Source organism: Rattus norvegicus, chromosome 4 (assembly GCF_036323735.1).
Source record: "Rattus norvegicus strain BN/NHsdMcwi chromosome 4, GRCr8, whole genome shotgun sequence".
NCBI classification, from domain to species: Eukaryota; Metazoa; Chordata; class Mammalia; order Rodentia; family Muridae; genus Rattus; species Rattus norvegicus.
The window spans coordinates 83,245,125-83,270,981 of NC_086022.1; the positions used below are offsets into that span (position 1 = coordinate 83,245,125).

Sequence of the window (25,857 nt, forward strand, 5' to 3'; positions counted from 1 at the left end):
CAGTGAGTGGTCTCTGATTCCTGTGCCTTTCCTTGGGCTCTTTTCCTTCTGTTGGTTTGTTTTCTCCACTTCCAAAGTATTAGCTCTTGTTTTATCTTATTATTTTTATTTCACTATATGACATTTTATTTTATTATTACCCCTTAGAGGCCTATTTGTGTTCTAATGAGAGACAGAGAGGGAGTTGATACAGATGGGAAGGGAGATGGGGAAGAGCTGGGAGGAGCAGAGGAAGGGGAAACTTTTATTATGTGAGGGAAAAAACCTATTTTCAGTAAAAGGAGAAAAACAATTTTTCTACTTGTAGTTACTTCATATTCCTAATTTTCTGATTTTCACTTCTAAAAGAGTTCATATAGCAGGAGAAGTCTCTGTGGGACTGTGCCATCTATCCACAGTGCGGGGACAGCATCAGCTTCCAACTTCTGTGGCAAGTTCATCTCAGCAGCTCAAGTACAGCCTGCCTCTGCCATCTCAACCGCTTTTGCACAGTGACTGTTTACCATATTTTGTTAGGAGTTAAGAAAATAATTCCCCTTCCTCCATAATATAGCATGTTCTAAATGATATATGTGCCTTTCTTTTCTTTTTTAAATTTTTAAAGATTTATTTATTTTGTGTATATGAGTACATTGTCACTGTCTTCAGACCCACCAGAAGAGGGCATCAGATCCCATTGCAGATGGTTGTGAGCCACCATGTGGTTGCTGGGATTTGAACTCAGGACCTCTGGAAGAGCAGTCAGTGCTCTTAACCACTGAGCCATCTCTCCAGCCCGTATGTGCCTTTCTTTATCCCACCTTTCTATATGCACACCTTTCTATACGCATGCCTTTCTGTATGCACACCTTTCTATACGCACACCTTTCTATATGCACACCTTTCTATATGCTCGCCTTTCTATATGCACGCCTTTCTATATGCACACCTTTCTATATGCTCGCCTTTCTATATGCACACCTTTCTATATGCTCGCCTTTCTGTACGAACGCCTTTCTACAGACCCAGAGGCTTTCACTCCATCTTTGCATGGTGGCAAAAGGCTGGTCGTGGCTTTCAGTGTTTGGCCAAAACTAACCTCACTGAGGTGGATGGCACGGGCTTCCCAGCATGACAAAGGCCAAGTTCTTGCACTGTTAGTAACTTCTGAGGGAACAGCATGCGGGGTCACAATCATGTGCTAAAATGTCATCCCAAATCGCCTGCCTGTTCTTAGTGCCATAACAGCCAAGGAGGGCATGGTGACCTGCCAGAAGGTAACAGTTCTTAGGGGAAGAAATTCAAAGATGTGCCAGAAACACTAGTCAAGGGTCTCAGACTCCTGCTCAGCTCCTTTCAGGTAAAACATCCTGATGTCAATCTTCTCCTCTTCCTCCTCTTCCTCCTCTTCCTCTTAGAGGTAGCTAGGTGTCTCACTTTGTAATCTGGGTGCCTTAGCCTCCTGAGTGTCCAGAATAGTAGGCACAGACCCAGCAGAGCCAGCTCTGAGGAAAATCTTAACCAGGAGCTTACGTTGGACTGTGGAATGCTTTGTGAGAAGCATGTTCTTCAGTATTTGCCAGGAAGTAAATCTTCTTCTTCTTCTTTTTTTATTTGGGGAATCTTAAAATATGTATCTATGTTAAAACTATATAAATCTACCCACTGATGCTGCGAGGTGCTGTCAGTGGGCAGACAGTGGCAGGGAAAGACTTGCTGATTCATTCAACATTGTTCAGCTTCTTGGGTGCTCTGTCCTGGAACCCTAGACATTTAGAGTGTACCTGCCTGCTTGTCTTCCGTTTTCCTTTAAAATAACATTAGTAACTGAGTTGCAAAGACAGAAACCACGGTACATCCCAGCGCTTGCTATTGAACTCCCGAGCAACTTGAGTCTTGCGATTTTGTGTGGCTGACTATGCTACTTGCACAGCAAACTGGGCCAGCACCTGCTCAGCAGAGTAAAGTATGAGCTGTGCCTTTGACTGATGAGATCTCCCAAAGCATGGACAGAACTTAACGCCAGGCCTCGTTTTTTCTAATGGGACAGCGTAGGTTTGTTTGCAAGGTGCTAAGACTGTACAACCAGAAACCATTCCGTCCCTGGCATTCAGCAGTTTCCAACAACCTGAGCTTCTCCCTTCCTGGCAATTACCATTTCCTTTTTAGTGCATTTCCAAGAATCGTGAGCAAATTTCCGGGCAGGAGCAGGGAGGCTCTGTACCCTGTTGTCTTTTCAGCGACGGCAAATTAGCGAAGTCGCCCTCACCCCCACTTGCAGATCCTCTCTTTAATGCTGTCCAGCTGGGTGTGCCTGGGATTATTTTATTGTTAAAACTAGAGCCACATGGAAAAGACATTAAAACAAGTTCACTGCTGTGATACCCACAAAGATGAAAGGGATTCTCTGATTTTAATGTGCCATGTTTTAGACAGTGGGGTTGGGTGAGGAGGGAGAAGAAAAGGGTTCTTCAGAGACCTACCCATTTGGCAGGTCTGCAAATCCATCAGGGTGAAGTAGCCATTACCTCCTCACTGGAGGTGTGCGGAGCACCGGTCAGCTGGTTTCCTCCCATCCCCGTAGCATCCACAGCAGCTCCTAGGCTTGTGCCATGGGGTACTTAGCCCCCACAGTGGCGTCTGTACTTGCTTCCAGAAGAAGCTTCCTGGCACATGCACATGGGGGCTGCTGGCTCGTGTGTACTATGGGCCTTGGCTTAGAAAGTTAGAATTCTCTCTGGATGCAGGGATGTGGGCTGCAGAGTCCAATGTGTGAGCTGTAAAGCAGACTTGTCTTGTCATCTTTCTGGCCTGTCTAGGATGTGGCCTCTTCTTGAACAGAGAAAAGCAACCAGGATTGAAGGCTGTTTCTAGCATCAGGCAGCACGGCTGTAAAACCTGTGAGAACTTCCTAGTGGGAATTCCTAACGGTGGGCATTTTGTTTTTATTGGTTTTGATTAAACAGTAACAGCTAATAGTGGAGATGAAATTTAGGTTTATAAGCAAACATAAAGTGTTGAATGTGGGCGCTCTGCATGAGTTTCAGCAAACACGGAAAAGTGCTGTTAAAATGCTTGGTCTCCAAACAGTTTTATCACAAGTTAGATTATCAACATTTTCCATTACTCTGAGATTAACCTGCAGGGCCAGAGCCATCATGCCAAGTGTTGGGTTTGCTTTGAGGATTCTTTAGACACAGGCTGAAACAGGTAGTTTTTCTTTCTTATAAATTTCTCAATATAGCAAAGTATTCTATTTGTTACAGGACACAAAATATTTTAAATATTGCAAAACCTAGGCACTTAAATATTTTTAGCCACTAATGGATTTTCTGTAAGACAGTTCAGTAAGGCAGTCGGCAGCTAATTCTTATTCTACCCCCAGTCTTACTTGAGAGGAGATTGCTTTCTCTGCTAGTGCTGCTCCCTCAGTATTGTGTCTAAGGGTCCTGCTGACTATCCTTCAGTGGAGAGGAAATGTCAGAGAGCTTGGCATCCTCACTGTGGCTGTGACTTCCTTTGTTCTCTAGTGGGCTGTCAGTAGCAGGGGAATGGTACTTGCCACTTCAAGGAGCCGGGAAGCAGAGTAACTAATGGTGAGATGCACCCTAGCAGTGTGTACACTTGGATCATCAGCAGCCCAGGAAAGTGTAGAATGTATCCAACACCCCAGGAGATTCTGCTGCATGGCCCCTGGTTCTGGCTGAACTAACCTGACTTCTGCAGCAGATAGGTTTGAAGGTCCTTAAACTCCTGTGTTCTCTATGTCTCCTGTCCCTCTGTACAGCACATTTCTGACTCAAGCCTGTCTTTGATACACGACTAGTTCTGTTCCTTCTTGCTGTAAGACAGGATGGCACTCTCTGGCCACATCATGATTTGTTTGTACATTTGCCCAAGGATGAACTACTTAGTCTTTGGGGCTGCTAAGAGGACAGGTACTCTGTACATCCTAGTACCTGGCTCTTGTGGCCAGGTGCTCTCACCTCACTGGATAAATACCGGGGATTGCCAGGCCCCTGGCATTGTTTTGTGCTCCTGAGAAAGCTAACCTTGTTAGCCTTGCCCTCTTTGGGTGACTAGAGGGACAAGGACACTTGTGCTCTCTTCCCTTGGAATACAGTTAAGGGTGTTCCTTGCTCTTCCCAGTCAGGAGGCTGGGCCTCTCAGAGATGCTGTGGTCAATGAATACTCTGAATGACATGAGTTCAAGACTATGGTCCTGAATACTGTGATGTCCTTTACATGGCATTATGACCTCAGTACAAAGTTTACCAAGTAGGTATTCAGTGCTATCACTTCTTAATGAGAAACTAAAATGTAAAAGCACCCCAAGGTGGGGGAGAAAAAGGCCTCTCCTTCCTGACTCTGGTGGTCATAAGTCTTTATGGGCATCGCCTTTGACACGGGCACAGGGTGTGGGACTGTGAGTGCGAGTGTGTATCTGAGGGACAGCTAGCCTCCTGCTCTCTTTGAAGCTCAGCTCAGGGATTATTGTTATGCTCTCTAAAACAACAGAAGAGGATCTAGATATTTGTAAACCCACAAAACTTTTCCCTACCATCCCGGGTGAGGAAAGGTCACAATAATGACATTTGTTTCCGACACTGAGTTGCTTTTTTATTATTGAGTTGTTAAGAATTCTTGTAAAGAGAACTAATGTTTTTCTGGTTCTATGTTCGTTTTCTCACTTTCACGGCACCATTCTTTAAGCACTTTAGGGCTGCGGAGTTAGCTGTGGCTATTAAAGGCATTTGTTCTTCTTGCAAAGAACCTGTGTTCGATTCCCAGAAACTACAACTGTCTGCAATGTTAGTCCCAGGGATCTGATATTCTTTCCTGACCTTTGCAGGCATACATGGGGTGCACAGACACACATGCAAGCAAAATACACATGCAAATAAAATAGTGTGATTAATTAATTAAATTAAAACAAAAAGCTTTGAGAAAGTCCAAACTATCTGTGCCTTCTGCAGTCTTATGAACTCTTTAGATGCGCCCTGCATCCATTCTGACAAGGAAAGGGTTGGCCTGTCTTTCCCCGAAACTGTGCTATGCCAGAACAGGTCATTAGCAAACCCAACCTGTACTAGTGCTCCTGGCACCAGCCCTCTCTGAGGTTAACACAGACTAAAAATAAACACACACAAGCAGTCCTGGCCGGCACTACTGAAATACTGTCTGTCCTTTCAGTTAAAGGCAAAAAATGTCTACTTTGTGTTAAAAACGTGCATAGCTCCTTCGAGAAGCTCAAAGCAGCCTGACCGTGGCACAGCATCCACATACACCTCTGACAGCCAGCGGTCCCTGAACACAGGCTTATTTACCAGTGCAGGGGTCTGAGGGCAGAGTAAGCCCTACTCCAGCTGCTCCCTGTTCTCGTGGCATGAACAGAGCCTCACAGTAAAGCAGTCATGGCTGCCACTACCCCAGGAGGAAACTGAGGTTTGGAAAAGCTTAGGCCACTTACGTCTCAGACTTCTCTGACAGGAAGGGCTCTCGCCACTTTACCCCCAACACCCAGAAAACTCTAGATTGACATGCCACCTTTGTCAACATATCCAAGTCTGCTTCCCAGTTCCCTGAGCTGAGATTCTAGAATGATCTGGGGCTATAAAGTCCCCGCATTGATTTCTTCCTGATGCTATATTGTCCTCTTTCCCCTGGAGTTTGTGTCTGGCTTGGAATTCTGTAAGGCTTTTTGTGCAGGCCAATGTACAGTCTATAGAACTAGAATACTATCATACATACGTCCTCATAGGAACGGCACAGACACAGCCTACGTGTAACCTCCGTCATGTCTTATAGTCTGTGGCTGGCCAGTTACCCTTATGCACATACACTATACTCATTGATGTGTTTATAAAAAAGATAAGGAAAGGATATGTCTTGGGTTTCAGCACCAATGTTGTATTATAAAAGGATCAAAAGAGAGGGAGATTATGTTCTATGGAGGTCTTGAGAAGGGGTTGCCTCAGTGAGGCATCCCTTCCCCCTGAGGGAGCCACATGGCAGTATAGTATAAAGTAGAATTTATTCAGAGCATGGGGAGGAGAGTTAAGAAGGAAGTAGGGCAGAGAAAGAGAGGGAGAAGTAGAGAAATAGAAGAGTACAGTAGAGGCCAGCCATGAGCAGGTAGAGAGAAGGGGGAAGGGAATGGGGAGAGAAGGGATAATGGGGCAAGAGAGCAAGGGGAAGCAGGAGCAAGAGAGAGCAGGAGAGTGAGGAGGGGCCAAGCAGCCCCTTTTATAGTGTTGCCAGGTAACTGTGGAGGTTGAGCTTAGACAGAATGCTAATAGTCACTGTTTTCCAATGTGTTTTCAACTGGCTTATACTGAGAAATGCATGTTTTAACACACAGGGGAGCCTTATGGTTCTCTGAACCCCCAATACTCATATCTTATAACAAGACTGATTCTAATAAATATGTTCACTGAGAAGATCCCAGCGCTGTGGGAAGCGGGGGCTACCCTGCTTGGGAAACAGCTAATTCAAGGAAGTTATACAAGCCTCTTTGACTTTAATGTGGTATTAATAATGTGTCTTATCAAGTGTTAACAAAGAACAAGCTTCTTGATGACAGAGAAAGTTGTACATTATAAAGTTCTAAACACATATAATATACAGTTATAGCTACAGATCACAGGCACGTGGGCTTGATTGTTTCTTCCACTTAAGAACAACATTGTGTGGAAAGCTTTAGGTGTCATCTAGCAGTAGGTACATAAAATGGATGAAACCCTATTTCTTTGTCTTCATTATTCTCCTAACACTTTGAGAAGAAAGGAGATGTTAAAAGTCATCAGCCACAAGCTGGGGTGTGGCTCAGGGCAGCTCAGCAGCAGGACCTCATGCTTGAGGCCCTAGGTTTACCCCCAGCATAGGGATGCAGGAGTAGAGAACAAGATGGCAGAGATCACAGTAAGTTGTGAGAGACCAGGTTCTCAGGCAACAGAGCTTCTACTAGTCTCAGAGGCAGAGGAGAGAGAGGTGAAGGCACAGCAGAACGTAAACAAGCCGACAGACACGCCTCACGCCAGGAGAGGCTCTACATGGTTCCAAACACAAACAAGCTGGGCAGAGGCTGTGCAATGCTTTCATGACTAACCAATCCGACTTCTCCACAGGAAGATGCTAGGGACGGTTTCCTAGGCTCCATCCAGACAGGCTACTCTTCAGTGCAGGGCCTGTTAGCCCAAACTAGAGTCTCCCATGTTTGTAACAGGTCGCAAACATCTGTTAGACACAAAGGTCTCCTCATGACTCACATCAAAGTGAGGCTTCTCTATGCAGCTGCCTGTAGCCCACACTCTGCTGTTGGGCTGGGTTAGGCTGTGCTGCACTGGCTTGGGCCTTGACTTCTTCTGCTTGCTTGTTTGTTTGTTTATTTATTTATTTTATGCTTTTCTGCTTTTATGAAAATTTTACTTTGGTTTCTGAAAATAAAGGCATGGAAAAAGAATCTATGACAGAAACTTCCAAATACCTTGAGCAAAATCCTATCAGTTCATTCTTTACATCTGTATCACAGTCTTCTTCATCCCCAGGAAAACTTAATATTTTATTTTTCAAAATTGCTGAAATTTCTTTCTTCTCTTGTGTGTATGTGTCTGGGCACATCACGTGTCATCCTGTATGTATGCAGGTCTGAGGACAAATTGTAAGAATCGGTTCTCTCCTTCTACCCTGAGGGACCTGAGATGGGACACAGGTCTTCAGGCTGGGTGACAAGCACCCTTACCCACTGAGCCATTTCACTAGCTCAGTATTTTACTTTTAAAAATGACTTGATGTGATTTAGAAACTTATGCAATTTAAAAAAATCTTTGTCATTTGAACAGTTTACTGTAAAAATACCATAAAGAAATACTAAAGAGAGAACCTCCATGAGGAACAGGAAGTAACTAAAACAGTAGAGATGTTTTTGCAGTAATATCAGTCTGTTATTGATCTTACCAACTACCTGCATTTACCAAGGCAGTGTGAAGATGGTCCCATCAGGGGATGGGACCTATGACATTGCTGTGACTGACTGCTGTGCACGCTTTATTAATTGATGACCAATACTCTTTATTAATTGATGACCAATGGATATTTTAGACTAGGATCCTGTGAATTAAGAGCAGAGCAGAGAACTCGGACACTGAAAGATGTGACAGTAAAGTAATGACAGTGCCTGACAAGCTTATCTGTATAAGCTCTGCTACCGTGGCCAACTCTGAGTGTCACTTTAACAACTAGCTTGTCTGTGAACATCAACATGCGTCCTCCAGAGTCAGCGCCCTTAGACAGAAACTTAATTTAAACAATCAAACTGTAGCCAGTGGTGTGAGCAGCGAGTGCTGTAGAAGGAGGAATGGTCCAGCGAGGGTGAGCCACAACTCCAGAGCCTTTATATGAATCAAGTTAAATCGCTGGGTTGGTCGGCTGGCTGGCTGGCTAGCTGAAGGTCTAATAAGAATTTTAAGCAGCTGGGCATGGAGGTGCACATCTGTGATCTCAGATTTGGGAGGCTGAGGCAAGAGGATCAGGAGGTTAAAGTTGACTTAAATTACAGAGTGAGTTTGAGGGTGGCTTTGGCTATCATAAGACTTGTCTAAAACACCCCTCATAATTCCCCAAAAGATGGTGTGCAGTAATTGTGTACCTGTAAGGTAAGGTGGTGTTTTAAGAAGGCCAGTGAGAGACAATGTAAGAACAGTCTCACAGGACAGTCTCTGCTTTCATTGCTTTTGAACTACAAGGCTGTGAGATGTCTGCTGTCTGCAAGCAGGGCTGACACAAACCCCAAGTCTACTCTAGTTTACAGCCCTGCCACTAAAGCAGTACATCAGAGACCTCTGACCTGGCCCTGTGTATTATCCTGGCAAAGTTTCTCTTGACTGATAATTGTGCCCGCATCAAGATTCCATTTAACAACTCTTCCAGAACTTTCTGCATGGAGGGCTTAAGCCTTCCCTAGAGTGCTATATACTCTCAGTTTGCAAATACTCACACCTCGATCAAAACAAAGATCAATAGTTGGCCAACAGCTGTCAAGATGGGTCAGCAGGTAAAGTTAGGCACTTGCTGCCTAACCTGATGACCCAAGTTTAATCCCCAGAACCCACACAATAGAGAGAACGGCTCCTGAGAGTTGTACTCTGATACCCACAGGCCCACACCCCCCCCACTCACACACACACACACACACACATACACACTCACACACCCACCCACACACCCACACACACACCCACACACCCACTCACACACACACACTCACACACACACTCACACACACACACACCCACACCCCCACACACACACACACACTCACGTACACACTCACATTCACACACACACTCACACCCACACACACTCACACACCCACCCACATATCCACACACACCCACACCCCACACACACACACCCCACACCCACACCCACACTCACACACACACTCACACACCCACCCACCCCCACACACACACACCCCACACCCCCCCACTCACACTCACACCCACACACACTCACACACACACTCACACACCCACACCCACACACACTCACACACACACTCACACACACACACACCCCACACCCACACACACACCCACACATACACCCACACCCCCCCCACACACACACACGATGTAATCTAAAGAAATGTCAGGAGGGCCAAAGGCAATAAGTCCTAGTGTGGACCTTCCAGAGTCCTGATCGGCAGTCAGTGCAGGAACAAGGTCGAGGGAGCACTGGGCACGGTGCTGTATATTATAACCCCAGCACTCTGGGGGAGAGGCAGGAGGATCAAGAATTCACTGGCAGCCTTGGCTACACAGTACGTTGAATTTAGACTAAATAAGACCCTGCCTCAAAATAATGACAGCAAGAACGAGTGTTTTAAAGGCCCCAGTGTAGTACTGGTTACCAGGGTGTGGCAAACCAGAAAGAGCACGTTCTCTGAAAAGACAGCCATGGGCGGGAGCCTGCAGAGTGACCACTGCTTCCCAAGAATGCACCTTGAACATGGGCGCAGGAGAGTGGACCTAGGTGGTGGAGCTGCAGAATATTATTTATAACCTGGCAATGCAAACAGCTAGAACCACATGAGTCAGGCAGAAAGGCTGATCCCCGTAACTGCAGGTAAAATAACATTGAGGACAGGGAAAACACCCACAGCCGAGGCTGTGCAGGGCAGGGGTTTAAGAAACCATTTCCCCTGCTGATTTTTGATGTTTATGTGGAATGTTCTTCAAGCAGCAAATAACTTAACAGCGATCCTGACAGACTGAAAATGATACATCTTTCCCACAGCATAAATTAATTCTTTTGGTGGGAAATTGCTAAAATGGACAGGGTGTCATAAAAATTTCTTTATGACCAAAGAAAAAGAAATGATTCCATTTCTTGTAGACATTCTTACATGAAAAATAATAAACTCTCACTTCAAACTGCCTGGTTTCCATGGGGCCTGGGAGCCTGTGTGTTACTATGGGGCAGTCCTGTTGACCTGGTGTTGGCCACGAGTCCAGTCTATGTTACCTCAGGTATGAAACGCTCTGCTAGAGTCTGCTGGCCCCACAGCGCCTCTTCCCTCTGAATAACTACTGCAGGGAGCACAGAGAAGAGGGCCCAGCACTCTCCACGCCAGGTTACATGGAGATAACAGGAGAAGGCTCTGGAAGAAAGCCAGTGTTCACAAAACAGAACACAAAGGCATTCCGAGGCCACACCACCATGACCTGAAACGCAGAAACAATGCTAAACCTTTACCTCGGCCTTTAACACGTGGTAAGCTCCAGTATTCTGTGACTTGCTTAGGGTAATGGCATGTATGAATAAAGAGCTCAGAGGAAATTCTGGTACTGGGCTTGCTACACCTTTCCTGTCTTCAAAGAGCTCAATCATGGCTGAATCCAGGATGTCCATCCATCATGAGATTAAAGTCCTCTAATTACAGCCAGGAAGACTCTTCCTTGGGTATAATTGTGCACACTGAGTCCCACACTAAGGAGCCTCCTTTAACTCTGAGCCCCACACTAAGGAGCCTCCTTTAACTCTGAGCCCCACACTAAGGAGCCTCCTTTAACTCTGAGTCCCACACTAAGGAGCCTCCTTTAACTCTGTTGGGCTTAGCATCTTCCCAGACTCGGGGAGTTCTTCAACCCAGTATTTTGTGAATGAATGAGTGAGAAGTAAAACTCTGGCCACCTCCCTTGATAGGAAACGAGCCATGAACTATGGGACCTCCAGGTCTCAGTGAGGGAGGTGATGCCACGGGGATGCTGGTGCGATCCCAAATGGCTTTTCTCTTAGGACTGACCAGAATCTTGAATGTGAACCATGGTGTCGGCAGTGTTGCCTACTGTGGGACACGCAGGCTCCCCCACACGGGGCTGCTGTACAGTGGAGCACACTCCGCCCTCTTCCCTAGTGACACACCTTCCTCCCACTATACCTCACAGACTGTACGGCTCTTCCCATGAGCCTCTTCTCCTGGTGCCAGTTGACCTGGCAGTGCTCATGTCACTGAGTTCTAGATGACACAATTCAGGACAACAGCTGTACCTACGTGTACTTCTTTGGTTAGTGCTAGCCCGTGTTCCTATGATGGGAGGGAGGATCTGCTCCTCAGATAAGACAAAGAAGGATCTTCCCAGCCCCCACTGCCTGCTTCACACTCCGGCCTTGGAGTGAAGTGCACCAGCAGCTCAGGGCCTCCCGTGCCCTCTGGGATGCTCCCAACCTGGCAAGATGAAAAGGTGCCGTGGCGAACAAATGAACTCAGCAGAGATGTACTAAGGACCTCAGCTGCCAGGCACACAGGCCCCCGTCCTGCAGTCAGCTTCAGGCAGGAGTTGAGCCGATGCTTTTATCCTCAGTTCTGACTCCACTTCAGTGTTGAATCATCACTGCCCCTGGGAAGGTGCCAACATCTACCATGGTGGAGATGGGGCGTGCTCACCTCTGTAGCTCAGTGTCTGACATGTAGGAGGCATGTGACTCTGTTCCTCATTTAATTAAGAAAAGTTTCAAGAATAAGCAAAAATCAGGAGACAAGTATAAGAAACGTCACAGCGCCCCACTGTGTATGGATAAACCGGCATGGTGCCTTACCTCGTCCCAGGCAGAAACAAGGTTGCCAGTTCACACACAATGGCAAGGTCTTAAAAACCTATGAAACCGTCACCACAGACAGGCGCATGCTCCCTAACGACTTGTAGGTAACAAATAAATGAATGGACACAGTGTAAGGGTGAATAGAGGATCCAAGTCGTGGGTCTGAGTCCCAGGCTCTGGGGCTTACCTGTTGGAGTACTGCTGCGGAATGAAGAGGAGGGGGTGATGGGTGGGGTCACAGGGGGAGTAAGGCTTCCACTGCTATGGCGTGGTGGAGTGGACACATTCCCTCGAGACACGGAGCTGGACAGGGTTAGTGAAAGCTTCGGCTGAATCTTCTTCTTCAGGGATTCCTGTTCTCGGCGTGCAGCATCTGTCATGAATCTGAAATGAGAGTTGCAGGCGATCAGGAAGACGACACATGACAGTGGAGTTCGATAGGTGCTCTCCCCTGGGGAAAAACCTGATAGCAGGTCATAAAGTCTCATGAAAGCTTGACCTTTCCTATGTAATGGGGTGACCTTCTAGCTCACTGCTTTTCAGTGTCCTCCAAATTGGGCCCATATCTTTGCCAGGAAACCTTGGTATGGATCTGTAACCATCTGAGGCTTTCTGTTTCAAGAGCTTTTCTCTTTGGAGGTTCTCTCTCTCTTCCCACCTGGAGGAAACCTGCCTTTCCTTAAATCTCTAGCCATTTCCAAGTTGGGAGCTCCCTTCTGATAAACGATGGTAGTTCTTAATGCTCAAACCACTGACTGACGCTCGATAGCTATGGTCTTGCCTATCTGTTCCCTTTGAATTTTTTCTCTGACTCTCACAGTGAAATGTCTTCTGGTTGTTGAGGTCTTAGCACACTGCCAAGCCCTGCTAGGCTGTCTGTGGACATGACAGCCAAAGAATGCCTGTGCTTACCAGCCCAAGCAGAGTCAAGAGGAGGCCTGAGAACAGGGTGAGGTGGAAAGTCAACTCCCCTTGCTCACAGGCCTGCTTAACTTCTGATTTTTCCTTAATGCCCTGCATGGCTCGTCTGGACATTAGAGGTTTTCCCCCCAATGTTTATTCTTGTATTCTTGTATATTCTAACATTTCATAGTCCTTGCAACAGTCTGGAAATGGTGGTCTTTACCTAGAACCAAACACTTTCTATACTGTTGGCAGGTAGACTTTGTCAGATGCATTTCTGGATGTTATCACGATGAGCATGGTGATGACAGAATATGAAAGCATTCAGCTGATAACAGATGTCTACCCAGTGTGTCTCTCAAGCCTCCCCCATCAGCTGCAGTCTGACCGGTTCAATAGTCACTGTAAAGTAACTATATGGTCTTCATCGTGGCATCTCACCACATCTACTTAACATGCTGCTTACAAAATTCCTGTGTTTCTCTTCACTGTGCTATGAAAATTTGGAAGTTAACAGATGGTTCTTAGAGTCAATCACATACACAATGAAACAAAAGCAATACCCTTCCAGTGCCTTTAAATTCCTACTTTTATATTTGGAACAAAGATGGCCCACTCCTTTTATGATTCAGGCAACAAGATCCAGGTATACAAATGGACTTTTCTATACTGAGCTGTACAGAACAAAGCCACACACTTTGACCCAGTTCTTAGGTTCAGCGCTGTAAGACTGGGATCCCTTCACTTGACAGTGGCTGAGAAGGAGCCGTGTGCAGTGAGGACTGTTCACACCCAGGAGCCTGAACTGGATAATTCTCAAGTGAAACCGATTCTCTGCTTCTTCAACTGCTTTCCTGGCTTCCTTAAAACCTCTACTCAAAATATAGATTCTCGGGGGGAAAAAGGCAATGAACTGTGGTTTCATTTTATTATTTCAAGTAGAACCACTAACTAGCCCAGTGCTGTGTTTCAAACTGGGGTGTGCTCTGCACCAGGGAGTGGACAAACCATAATATAACCACACAGCTTCTTCCAGGAAGACCAACTGTACTGTGCAGGGTAATTCACATAGTAAGACAAACATAAGTATTTCATGGGGCAGAAAAAGTGTGTAACTTGTACTTTAGCTAAGAATGTGGTATTCGGAGTCATAAGGGCCAGGGCTAAACCCTGCTGGGTTACTTACTATGTGAACTGAGGCAAAGTAATATAAGCCTTCCAAACCTTTGCCTGGCTCTGTGCAGAAGGAGAAGGAAGCTTGAGAGCTCTTATCTGGTGTGTTTGAGGTCTGAAGGTTTAAAAAAGAGTTTTACATTTTAGAATATTTGCATAAACACTATCAGTTGAGCATCACTAATAGGAAGGTTTGACGTTTAGAGATTTTGGAACATTTGGAGTTAGGGATGCTCAACATGGAATGACTGCTAGTCACTCTACTGGAGAACCTGACCCTTGTTTAACTAGAAACCTGCTAAGCTGACATGTCAGCGTTCTTAAGTGATAGCTGAAGCCTTGTCTTATATCACCATCTGCATGTACTCATAGCAGCCTGCTATTCTGAATAGGGCTTTGTAAATGGGCATCCAGCAGGGTAAGACAGCAGGTACCATGTCTAGGCTGTTACAAGAGCTCTGACTGTGGGTGGGGCCTCCCGTGGCAGGGCAGCTCTTATTCCTGCTGTCTGATCTGCAGCAGATTCATACTGGACAGTGGACTGGAGCCTACTGAGAGGTCTGTTTGAGGACTGAATGTGGCGACCCGCTTGGGATATAGCAAGTGACTCAGAAGCTGCTATTCTACAAAGAACCACGGTGTGGTGTGTCTTAGTGTTGGTCAGCCTCGCTCAATGACACATCCTTTGAGTTGGTTCTAGAAGAACTTGAGTGAGTAGAAATCTCACCCATGGAGTAGCTGATGGGAACGGACCTTGAGAGGGTATATTTGGTGTCAGGTAGAAACTGGCCAAAATACAAGAACGTCTTCTCCTCAGTTTCTCGTTGGTTTAAAATGCATCAATACCTCACAAATACCTCACAAATAAAAATAGCAAAGGTGTCGGTAAGTCAGGGCTCCTTTAAAAGTAGCCCTTCTTAGCTCGGCTATGAAGCAACTGCAGCCGCCAGCAACCTCTTTCCCAACCACGATCACCCACGTGGGGTGGTCTGGCTGCTCCTGACACTTTATCTGGGGCTTGCTTTTGGGGTATATAGTACGGTTTAAGACAGGTTTCTTCATGTTCCTTTGGCTGTCCCAGAACTCACTCTGAAGACCAAGGTGCCTTTGTGCTCACAGAGATCTGCCTGCCTCTGTCTTTCAAGTGCTGGGATTAAAGGCATGTGCCATCACTGTTGAGTATGGCTTGCTTTTTCTAAGTACTTTCTAGGTGTTGAGAACATGGCGCTCATGACAAAGCACTAATCATGAAACACACCCACCAAGCATCACCCCAATCCCTGTCCTTCCTGCTTCCCTTCACTGACTTTGATGGTACTTGTGTGTCTTGCTGTAGAGCTTGGGCTGGCCTCAAACTGACCATCCTTTCTTGTCTCTCTGTATGAAGACTTGAGACTTACTAAACTCTGAGGCTTTAAGTCATATCCCATCAACATGCTTGTCAGTCAAACGGTGGGCATGTTCCCTGAAATGAGGAACCCCTAGGGGTGTCACTTAGAAGAGAAGGGGAGAATAAAGCAGGGTGGTTTCAGTCAAGAACTGAAGGCTTAGTGATGAGGCTCCTAAAGCACACCCTGGCGTCCCACAGACAGGCTCTCGCCACTATTTGGCTGGAAACACTCCCATTCTGTAGCTGAGAGAAGCCAGAGGTCACATTCCTCTGGTCTGAGATGCTTTCCTCAGTGTGCTGACACTACCTGTGAGGCCCTCAGTAATCACAGGAGACAGGAGGAACTCAGAGCTGGAAGAAAACCTGGTCAAGTCACATCTCTGGTCCTGCACATTTGCTCCTCAGTTACTAATGCAGGAGTAGGGTGCCTGTTCCAGGCCACTGGGATGGTGAGTGGCTGAGCTGGCACAAAAGCCAGCCAAGTCTTGAGACTGAATCAGTGGCCCTACAGAAAACTATGTGCTGGCATGTGCTTTAAAGCTGTGCCCACAGTTCTCAGCTGGTCTGGGTCTGGGGATGCTCGAGAGGCCTCCTCTGCAGCTGGCAGGTGTGAGTGGGATGACACTCGGTAGGGTAGTCAGGAGGTGTGTCCTTCAGGTCTCAGCCAATTGCTGCAGTGGTGCTGACCAGCTCCTGGAGGCCCTGCCCTTCTGTCCTGAGTGGGCCTATTCTGGAGAACATTGGCCACATCTTCTCTCCGCTTCCCTCAATCTTGCAGTGGATCCAGCTGCAGCCAGGTACTGGAGCCGATGATACTGGTTTGTGAGGGCAAGTCACGTCATTTCAGGAACTTTATAAATGGCTTATTAAATGCAACTACTGTTAAATATTAGATTATGTAAACTTATTAAATAAAGTGTATTAAAGACAAAGGGTCATTGGTTCTTAATTATCCTAGTACATTGTTCTATGACCTATGACCTCAAGGTTACTGCCATTCATGCTGTGTCTATTGGGTAGAAAGATACCATGGCATCTGTTCAGTAGTTTTATAGTGGGAGCTGGGACTGAGAAACTGGGTCTATTTACACCATAAAGATGGGCAAATGTGGGCTGGAGAGATGGCTCAGCGGTTGACTGCTCTTCCAGAGGTCCTGAGTTCAATTCCCAGCCACCACACGGTGGCTCACAACCATCTGTAACGAAATCCAATGCCCTCTTCTGGTGTGTATGAAGACAGTGACAGTGTACTCATCATATATAAAATGAATAAATAAAATCTTTGAAAAAAAAAAGATGTGCAAATGTTACCACTCAGGACATTTTTCCTCATCAAGAGTTAGCTACTAAGTATTAGTCAATAGACCTTGTAGTTTTATTTTTTTAACACTTTTTAAAAAAAAGATTTATTTATTTTATGTATGTGAATACACTGTAGCTGTCTTCAGACACACCAGAAGAGGGCATCAGATCCCATTACAGATGGTTGTGAGCCACCGTGTGGTGGCTGGGAATTGAACTCAGGACCTCTGGAAGAGCAGTCAGTGCTCTAAACCACTGAGCCATCTCTTCAACCCCCCCCTCTTTTTAAAGATTTATTTAGTTTTATTTTTAATATGGAAAAAAGCACTCAAATCAGGCTCCTTGCCTCCTCACTGAAGGAACTAGGAAGGGATGAGGCTTCCTTTTCTTTGTAACGTTATAAAAAGGAATATATTTCAGCACATTAACTAAGAGTTTGTAACATTTTAAAATGACTTTTAAATTATGGGATACAGACAAATGAGTAAATGAGTTTCCTCACACAGTTTAAAGAATAACAGAATTATGATGCATGTGCCCCAAATTACCAGACACTTTGAAGTTTCTTTTATAACTTGTTTTCCCAAGAGAAATATTACCCAGATCCAAGTACAGTGGATTTTTTAGGGTTTTTCTTTCTAATATATATATTTTTTACACATAGAGAAATTAAATGTTTTTAAAAGAAATAGTAGTCACTGGGGACTTCATCTACTGTTGACTAACAGCCTGGAAGTCTGCGGTTAGCAAAACCATGTTTTGATTTTGAAACTGAAGCTGCTGTAAGATTAATTTTAATTTTCCTACAAATCAGAAATGTCTAAGTGACCATAATTTAACACAGTCATTTGTAGTAATACTTGTTATTGTGAGGGGAAGTACATATGTCTTAAGTAAATTTTCAAGACTGTATTATAAACCTTTTAAGTCTGTAGACCACAATGCTCATTCTGGTTGGCAGGTTAAACATGGACTACGAATGTAACACAGGGGGACTGTCAGCTGCTGCTCCAGGGATACCAGCTGCAACCACAAACTCGGAAATTTATAGTCTTCTCTGAAGCCTGGGCAGACACCACTGCCATCTCATGCACTCACCAAAACACTCACCCTGTGCTCTTCAGGGGTCTGGGATGGTGTCACTTGGCTTCCGGTGGCACTAGAGGTCTCTTAGATGGAAGTGACCACTTAAAACTTTAGAGTTTTTGGAAAAATCTGAAAGGAGCTGGGTTTTATGAGAGGATGGGGACGTCCAAGCAGTGCACGGTCAGGAGGCTGCCCTGGTACAAGATGAGTCCTTGAGGAGTCCCCGGGACTCCCGGCTGCTGAAATTCAGGGCTGTAGCTTGGGCCTCCTCAGTCTGGCTCAGGAAGCAACACCACTAGCACTAGCACAGCTCACTTCAGTCTGATCACAAATGTAGCCCATCCTGCTACACACTTGGACAGACGCATAGCCTGGGGTTCTGAACCCAAGCTCAAAGACTGGGAATGTAAAGTTAGGCACTGAAGACAGAGCTTGGCTGTGGCCCGAAGGCCACACTCTTGCTTCATCCTGAGGGTGGGCGTGTCCATTGGCTTCACTGTGTAAGCAGTGGCTAGACTGCAACCTCACCAGGAACACCATATTACATAGGAGATTTCATATTTGTGCTACAATACCTTTGTGAAATCTGGAAAATTATGAATTATGAAACTTACTAGTCATATATAATACATTTTAAGTTAATTAGAATTATTCATTTTATTTTATATGTTTTTCCTGCATGTATGTATATGTGCAATGTGATGTGCATGCTAGGTGCTCTCGGGGGTCAGAAGACATTGTTTCTTGGGAACTATAGTTACAAATCACTGCGTGGGTGCAGAGAATGGGGGTTCTTTGCAAGAGCAGCAAGGGTTCTTATTCTCTAAGCCATGTCTCCAGCCCTGGATAACACATTTTTATGTAAATATTAGAAACAGAAAGTTCACTAAAATATTCTTTATTACATGTAAGATATTCTAATTTTTACCTTTGTTATTTCATTTAATAAATATGTTCATGGCCATTACATGGATTCCTTTTCTTTCCCAATCTTTTTGGCATGGTCTCACTATGTAAGCTAGGCTGAGCATGAAGTCTCAGTCATCCTGCCTCAATCTCCTGTGTGCTGGGTTACAGTGTGGGCCACGAAGCTCAGCTTATACAAATGTCTTTATGTAGTGACTGGCTATGGCCTGGGGTTTGAATACTTAGTGTAGCAGTCAGGGGGCAGACTTTGGAAGAAGACTATCTATGTTCAATTCTGTGATCTATGCTGTTTAGCTGTGTGACCCTAGACAATCTACTTAACCCCTCTGTGCCTCAGTTTTCCCATCTGTAAATGCTGAACGATAACAGGGCCAACCCAAGAAGTATAAGGAACGAGTCAACACACATGAAGCCACTGCAACAGTACTGATACTTTGTGCTTGACAAGGGTCAGGTTCCTGGTTCACAATAGATGGAAACAATACCAGCACTGGAAATCTAAGCTCACAAGTCTTTCATCACTGACATTTCTACCAACGATCTGGCCAGAGCTAGTCACCAAGTAGCCCCCTGAGTTCTGCTGCTCCTGTAGGCTACACTCCCAGGTAGCACTGAGGAGGCAGTGATGGTGGCTGAAATACAAAGGGCCCAGTCCTCCCTTAGAAACAATGCACTGGGCTGTCTATAAGTACACCATCCTCTTAGTTTCCCTTCCTTGGTTCTGGAGATGAGTCACACTGTTGGGGTGCACTTCCAGCAGGAGGGGCCATGGGGTGCTCCCTGCAGACGGCAGATGGAAATGAAGTTTCAGATTGTAATCTTCCCTCTTCCACTGAAGGGGTTTGCAAGGCACTCAAGGCTCCGATGCCCTCGTCTCCAACCCCTCAGGACCAAGCATCGAGGCTGCTGTGTTTCTCTTCAAGGTCTAGGCTTGTTCTGTCTCTTTAGTGCCCCATGGGCACTGCCACAAAAAGCAACTCTGTGCAGCCTAGGAAGCCTTTGGGACTGCCAAGGCCACCACAGAGCCAGGGAGTCTGCAGAGCAACGTGGCACAGTGCCCCTCACCAAAGGTTCAGGGAAGCTCGTGGGCACAGCAGGCGCACCTCAGCACGTGGACATGAGTGGTCTCTATGTGAGAGTTCCACCCACTGCACGTGATGATGGTGCCCTGATTCACATTTGCTGGTAGAGCCAGGAGTGGGTCTGCACATGTTAGTTAGCACAGTGGTTAACAGGACTGGCCAGTCAGACCTGAAGAGATCAGCAGGTGGGTCACACGATTTGTCATAGCTCCTCATGAACAGAGTGGTTTGGTTTTTTTTTTTTTTGTGTGACCTGGGAACCTAGCAAGTCATTTCAATAGAGAGAAAGCTTGAACACCTAAGTAAAGCCAGTCTCAGAAGATTTAGAAATGCTCTGAATCATCCTACTTATTTTCATCCCAGAGTCCTCCTTTGCTTGGCCTGAAGCTCTCAGGGAGACTGGGAAGCTTTACAAGACCTCTGCGGCATCAACAGAACTAGGGGCCTTTTAGCATGCTGTCATTAGGACTGGGGAGGGGGCTCAGCAGTCAGAGTGTGTGCACTTCAAGCTGCTCACAAATGCCTCGGACTCCTGCTCCAGGGATCTGACACCCTCTTCCAGACTCTTCGGGCACTGCGTTAATTGTGTAGGTAATTTTAAAAATGGTAAAAATTTTAGAGGTGTGCTGCGACTAAAATGTTAACAACAACACAACAACACAACAACACAACAACAACACAACAACAACACAACAACACAACAACACAACAACAACAACAAAGCAAACCGAAGGTGGCAGCAAGAGAAGCTGATCCACTAGAGACTTGCCATCCTACAGAGTGACGTGCACGCATGTGTGTGTGCACATGAACCTGCATGTGAGTGAGTACACATGTGCATGCATGTGTTATCCTGCACTCACATCCACTGAGGGCACCCTTTGGGAGGGACCAGCTTCAACCACAGACCAAAATAAGACCAACGGGCTTCCTTCACGGAAAGGCACTCTTCTTTACAGAGGCTCTGTCTGGCCTGGGAGATCCTTGAGTGGCTCCAGGGCAATTGGCACAAAATAAGTGACACCGAAAGCATGCCTGTGTCCTGTCAGATTGTCCAGCCAATTCTGCTGGTAAGACAGAAGAAAAAAGGAAGAAAAGAAAGAGAGGAGGGAGGGAGGATGAAAAGACAAGACAGAAGGCCTTTTCTGTCTGGACACCCATTCTCTCTTTCTGCTCTTCTCTCTCTGTGGTACTAAGAAACAAAGCCAGTGCTTACACAGTCCACACCAGCCTCATGCCACTGAGCTAGCTTTCCAACTTCTTTCTTTTTTTTTACATAATCATTTATTGTTGTTCTCCCCCACACCCCCAGAGCTGAGGACAGAACCCAGGGTCTTGTGCTTGCTAGGCAAGTGCTCATCCACTGAGCTAAATCCCCAACCCCCTTCTTGTTCTTCTTTATTCAGACATTATAACACAGAATATAGGAAAATGTACTAAAATTTTCTGAGTAGAGAAGGTATAAGATTTCTTTTGATTATTCAATAATTATATCATATATACATTGTAACATAATTTATAACCATATATTATTGATAATTATTTTGTAGATAAAAAGTATAATAAGTACTTGCCTACTAAATATATCCAATCTAGCTTTCTATCACTGTTAAACATTCAGCGGCTGAGGGAATAAGAGCATGTACTCCTCTTGCAGAAGACCTGTATTCAGCTCCCAGCACCGCACGCTGGGCAGCTCACAGTGTCCAGGCTACTTTGACAAACACCTGAACTCATATGAGCACACAGCCTACCCCCCCCACATACAACCCCCCAACCCCCCCACATATATACCCACACACATACACGTACACATAATTAATACCTAAAAAAGGAATCTTTAAGACTTCTCAGCTGCTTCAGGTTGAGCGAAGTGAATGCTTGCATTTGAGTGGACTGAATGTTATGTGCCGGCCAAGAGGACAGATGACAAACACACACAGACCCAGAGCAGCAGCTTCTTCCAGGAACTGGGAGAAAGGCAAACACATAGCCAAGGAGACGAAGGGTGCAGGATGGCCCTGATCCCTGGCCATGTGCTGCCCACGGAACACACAGGCTCCAGATTTGTGTGCACGACCTTCTTGGTAGCACCATTCAGAGACCAGAGGCTGCTCTGTGGACAATACTTAGGATCTATGATCCCCTCACTTACTCCCTCCCTCCCTGCTCCCTATTTCTCTAAGCTTTTTTTTTTTTTTTTTCGGAGCTGGGGACTGAACCCAGGGCCTTGCGCTTGCTAGGCAAGCGCTCTACTGCTCTACCACTGAGCTAAATCCCCAACCCTTCTCTAAGCTTTTTAAACAGTAGTATCTTACCCTGAATTTAATCACTTAAATGAAATCCATGGATCAAAGTTAGGCAACAGGTGTCATGAGCAAGAGTCCTCCCTCAGCTACCACATCTTTGTCTTTTCTTAACAACTGTGGGGATTTTCTTCAGCCCTGTGGAGTATATGGTCAGCTTCACCACAGTCAAAGTCACTACTCTTACAAGCCATAGGTCAACAAACACTATCCGTGGAGCAATCACTCTTTAGCCCCCAAGTAAATTAAACCATGGTCCTTTTCATTTTGATGTTCAGAATGAAAAAGCTGTAAGGTTCCGGAGCAGCCCTGGGCTTGGGAGACCTGGAAAGTCCCTGCCACCTCCCCTCCCTCCAGCTTTCTCTGATCAGGGAGCAGTAAGAGCCAGTCCTACACATGGGTTTCATTGTCAACTTCATATCCATGTAAAAACCAGTGGACAAAACAAAGAGCTGCCGTTTATGAGATTCTGTGGTATAAACTACAAATGGCTCATGAGTTTTCCTGTTTCGCCTTCTCTGAAAGCAAATTAAATTAGCATAACACTGCTAATGAGATGAGGTATAATTCTCTCCATAAACTGGAAGAAGTCTGTTCTATTTTATTTTTATTCTTTGGTTCTTTCAAGACAGGGTTCCTTTGTGTATCTGTGGCTGTCCTGTAACTCTCTCTGTAGACCAGGCTGGCCTCTAGATCAGAGATGCTCCTGCCTCTGCCTCCCAAGTGCCAGATTGAGGGCATGTACCAGTAACACCTGGCTGGAAGAAATTAAAAAACGGGGGAAAATAAATTGGCTCTAGGATCTCTTGGATTTTGGGCTGCAGGTTCTATGCAGTCTACACGCAACACTGCCTACTCACTGAAAACTGAGCATTTGCAGGCATAGTCCTAATTTGATTTGCTTAGTTTTCTGAGCTTTGGAAAACCATTTACTCTTTCGGGACTTGGGTCCCTTATTACAAACCAGACATGATCAAGAGCTCACAGAAGCTGTTGCTATGACCTTAGAAGGCAGGGGAACACAGGGGAAGCACTTGGCCCACTTACAAATCCCTATCTGGGGTCTCTGGGGATAGCATTTCCACAGACACTGGTTCTCCCTGACCTTCACCCAGAATTAAAAGAAGGTACTTTTAAGTGTAACAGGCATCTGGTGGGTCAACTCCCACATAGTCCAGAGAAGGGCAACGTAACTAAATTTGCAGTTAGAAGGCTCCATTTTCTTTATTTTCCATTATACAAGTGCTCATGGTATATGAACCCTCCTGGCTTTGTGAGTGCCTCCTATCTGCTGACCAGGTAGGATGGCCCACTCAACCTTCAGTTCCCAGCCCCCGAGGTGGGTGCTCAGTGGTGAGGCTAGTGAAATGCCATGTGGAGAAAGGAAAGGGGGAGACCAGTGAGACAGGACAGAGTCCTCTGTATAAGATTTTCTGGGTATTTTGTTTATGTAGTGTGATCAGTCGGTGCCAGTTACCATGAGCCCTGCAAGATGTGGCTGATAGACCACAGATGGCATCATTGTCTGTGCTGTTTTCTTTTCTGAATTTCCCTAGTTCTCCACCTTGGTAGCCACCAACGCCAATGACATGGAGCTGAAACAGCTGTCTCCTTTCTGCTAACAGTTCTGCTGATCTCAGCCTAGGATAACTGGCATATACGTTACCTAAGACTAAAGAGGGCTGACTCAGCAGCTGAGGGGAAAACATGAATGTACCCCAAACCAGAGTTGTCACGCAGGTAAGCAAGGACAACAGATTAGCATTAGAACAGATAGCATTTGCTCAGGAATGTACTACTGAAATAGGGGCTGAGGTCTGGTTGGAACAAAGACATGGAAGCAAGCAAACTGGTTAAGAGCAGCAGCCACCAAGATGGCGGCCAATCTGCCATGAGTCTTACTGTGCTTCACTAAAAGCTGCTGCCACAGTCTGTATCTGCTAGAGGGAGCGGCAGCACCGACCTAGGTGTATTATGGGCTGTGAGTAAGAAGTGTCATGTGCGTTAAACGTTTCTTCTCTTTACAAGGTGTCCACCACATGAATATCCCAAACCTTTCTCAGAAGAAACTCAGATACTCAAGTCCTTTCTGCTCATGGTGGCCCTGGCCAAGAGCTTCCCACTGTATTTCTTTTCTGCAATCCCCTTTTAGCTCTCCCTCATTGCAGGACTCATCGAGTATGGCTTCCATCTAACACAGTGGTTCTCTTTAGGACATCAAATAACTCTTTCACAGGGGTCATATATCAGATATCTTGTATATCAGATGTTTATATTATGATTAATAACAGTAGCAAAATTACAGTTATTGTAGCAACTTCATACAGTCATTGAAGTAGCAATAAAGTTATGTATGGTTGAAGTCATCACATGAGGAATTGTATCAAAGGGTTGTGGCATTAGAAAGATAAGAACCACTGCCCTAACAGGAAAGAGAGGTCCAATATAACCCTGACATCTCATGGTCAACTGCTCAATGGAATTTACTTCTGTGAACATGTGTTGACTTACATAGTGCTATAGTTGGTGAATTGTTTAAAAGTATTATGGAACTAAGAGCATGTTTTTTCTTAAAATGTTATCGATGTGTACGTGTGTGTGTGTGTGTGTGTGTGTGTGTGCGCGCACGCTGTATATGTGCATATCCACAAAGCCCAGCAGTGGATGATGAATCCTCAGGAGCTGTAGTTATAGGATGCCATGAGTTGCCAGATGTGGGTGGCAGGAATTGAACTCAGGTCCTCTACAAGTACAGCAAGCTCTCTTAACCTCTATACCATCTCTCCAGATGCAAAGGGGTGCTTTCTTAAAGTGATTAATCCACTTAGGCATGAAACTGTTCCGGGGGCAGTAGACTTCATACAATGGGTTATCCCATCATATAGTGTACGCGCATGGGCATCTGAGAGTTACAGATTTCAGGTTTCACACGCCTCGGGGGCTGATATTTTTCTAAGAGATTTTCCCCGTTTTTATTGAAAGAGTTCAGTTTAATTGCTCTAAAGAGCATTAAATCATATTCATGGGAGGCCATTTGTTTGGGCTGAGCTCCTGCATTAGGCTCTAGCAGACCAGAACAACTCAGAGTGCAGTCATTCCTGCTCAGTGACACTAATCCAACTGAACCTTTACCCGGTCAGTTTTTCATAAAAAAAGGAGACTTACCAACCAATTAAAAATGGTTTTCCTTGAACCTTGATGAGGGAGTCCCTCTGCTTAACTCTGGAAGGGAAGTAACTGCACCAATATGCTTTTAAGTCCTCTTTGCCCTTTGGAGCCCTATTCTGCCCACAGTCAACTCCTTGTACCACCAGAACAACTGTTGTGTGTAGAATGGTTGCCATGCCACCCCAGAACTGCTAATAAAAGCCAATTGGATCTTTCAGCTTTCACCAGTCTACTCTGCTCACTGTTCTGCTTTCCTGGAGGCTGCCCCTTATGGCTGTGTTTACTCAGTTACTCAGGAAAGCACACACATGAATAATCTTAAGAAAAGTTCCAAGGACTGTGACTGTTCTCGGCTCTTCCTCTTGCTGCTGATGGGGCGTTTTGAGTGCAGAAATCCTTGGCAAACTAGACCACCCATGTGTGTCGGGTGTGGAGA

General features: G+C 45.6%; 1 protein-coding gene across 4 annotated transcripts in view; it reads right to left on the reverse strand.

Moving 5' to 3' along the window:
- The window catches only part of Jazf1 (JAZF zinc finger 1), a 303,737-nt gene that overhangs the window by 35,071 nt on the left and 242,809 nt on the right, over positions 1-25,857 (reverse strand). For all 4 annotated transcript variants that reach the window (XM_039108679.2, XM_063286691.1, NM_001400852.1 and 1 more), the window contains one exon: positions 12,272-12,468. In XM_039108679.2, the coding sequence (XP_038964607.1) occupies positions 12,272-12,464 (193 nt within the window). In that variant the 5' untranslated portion in view covers positions 12,465-12,468. The remainder of the gene's footprint in view (positions 1-12,271; positions 12,469-25,857) is intronic.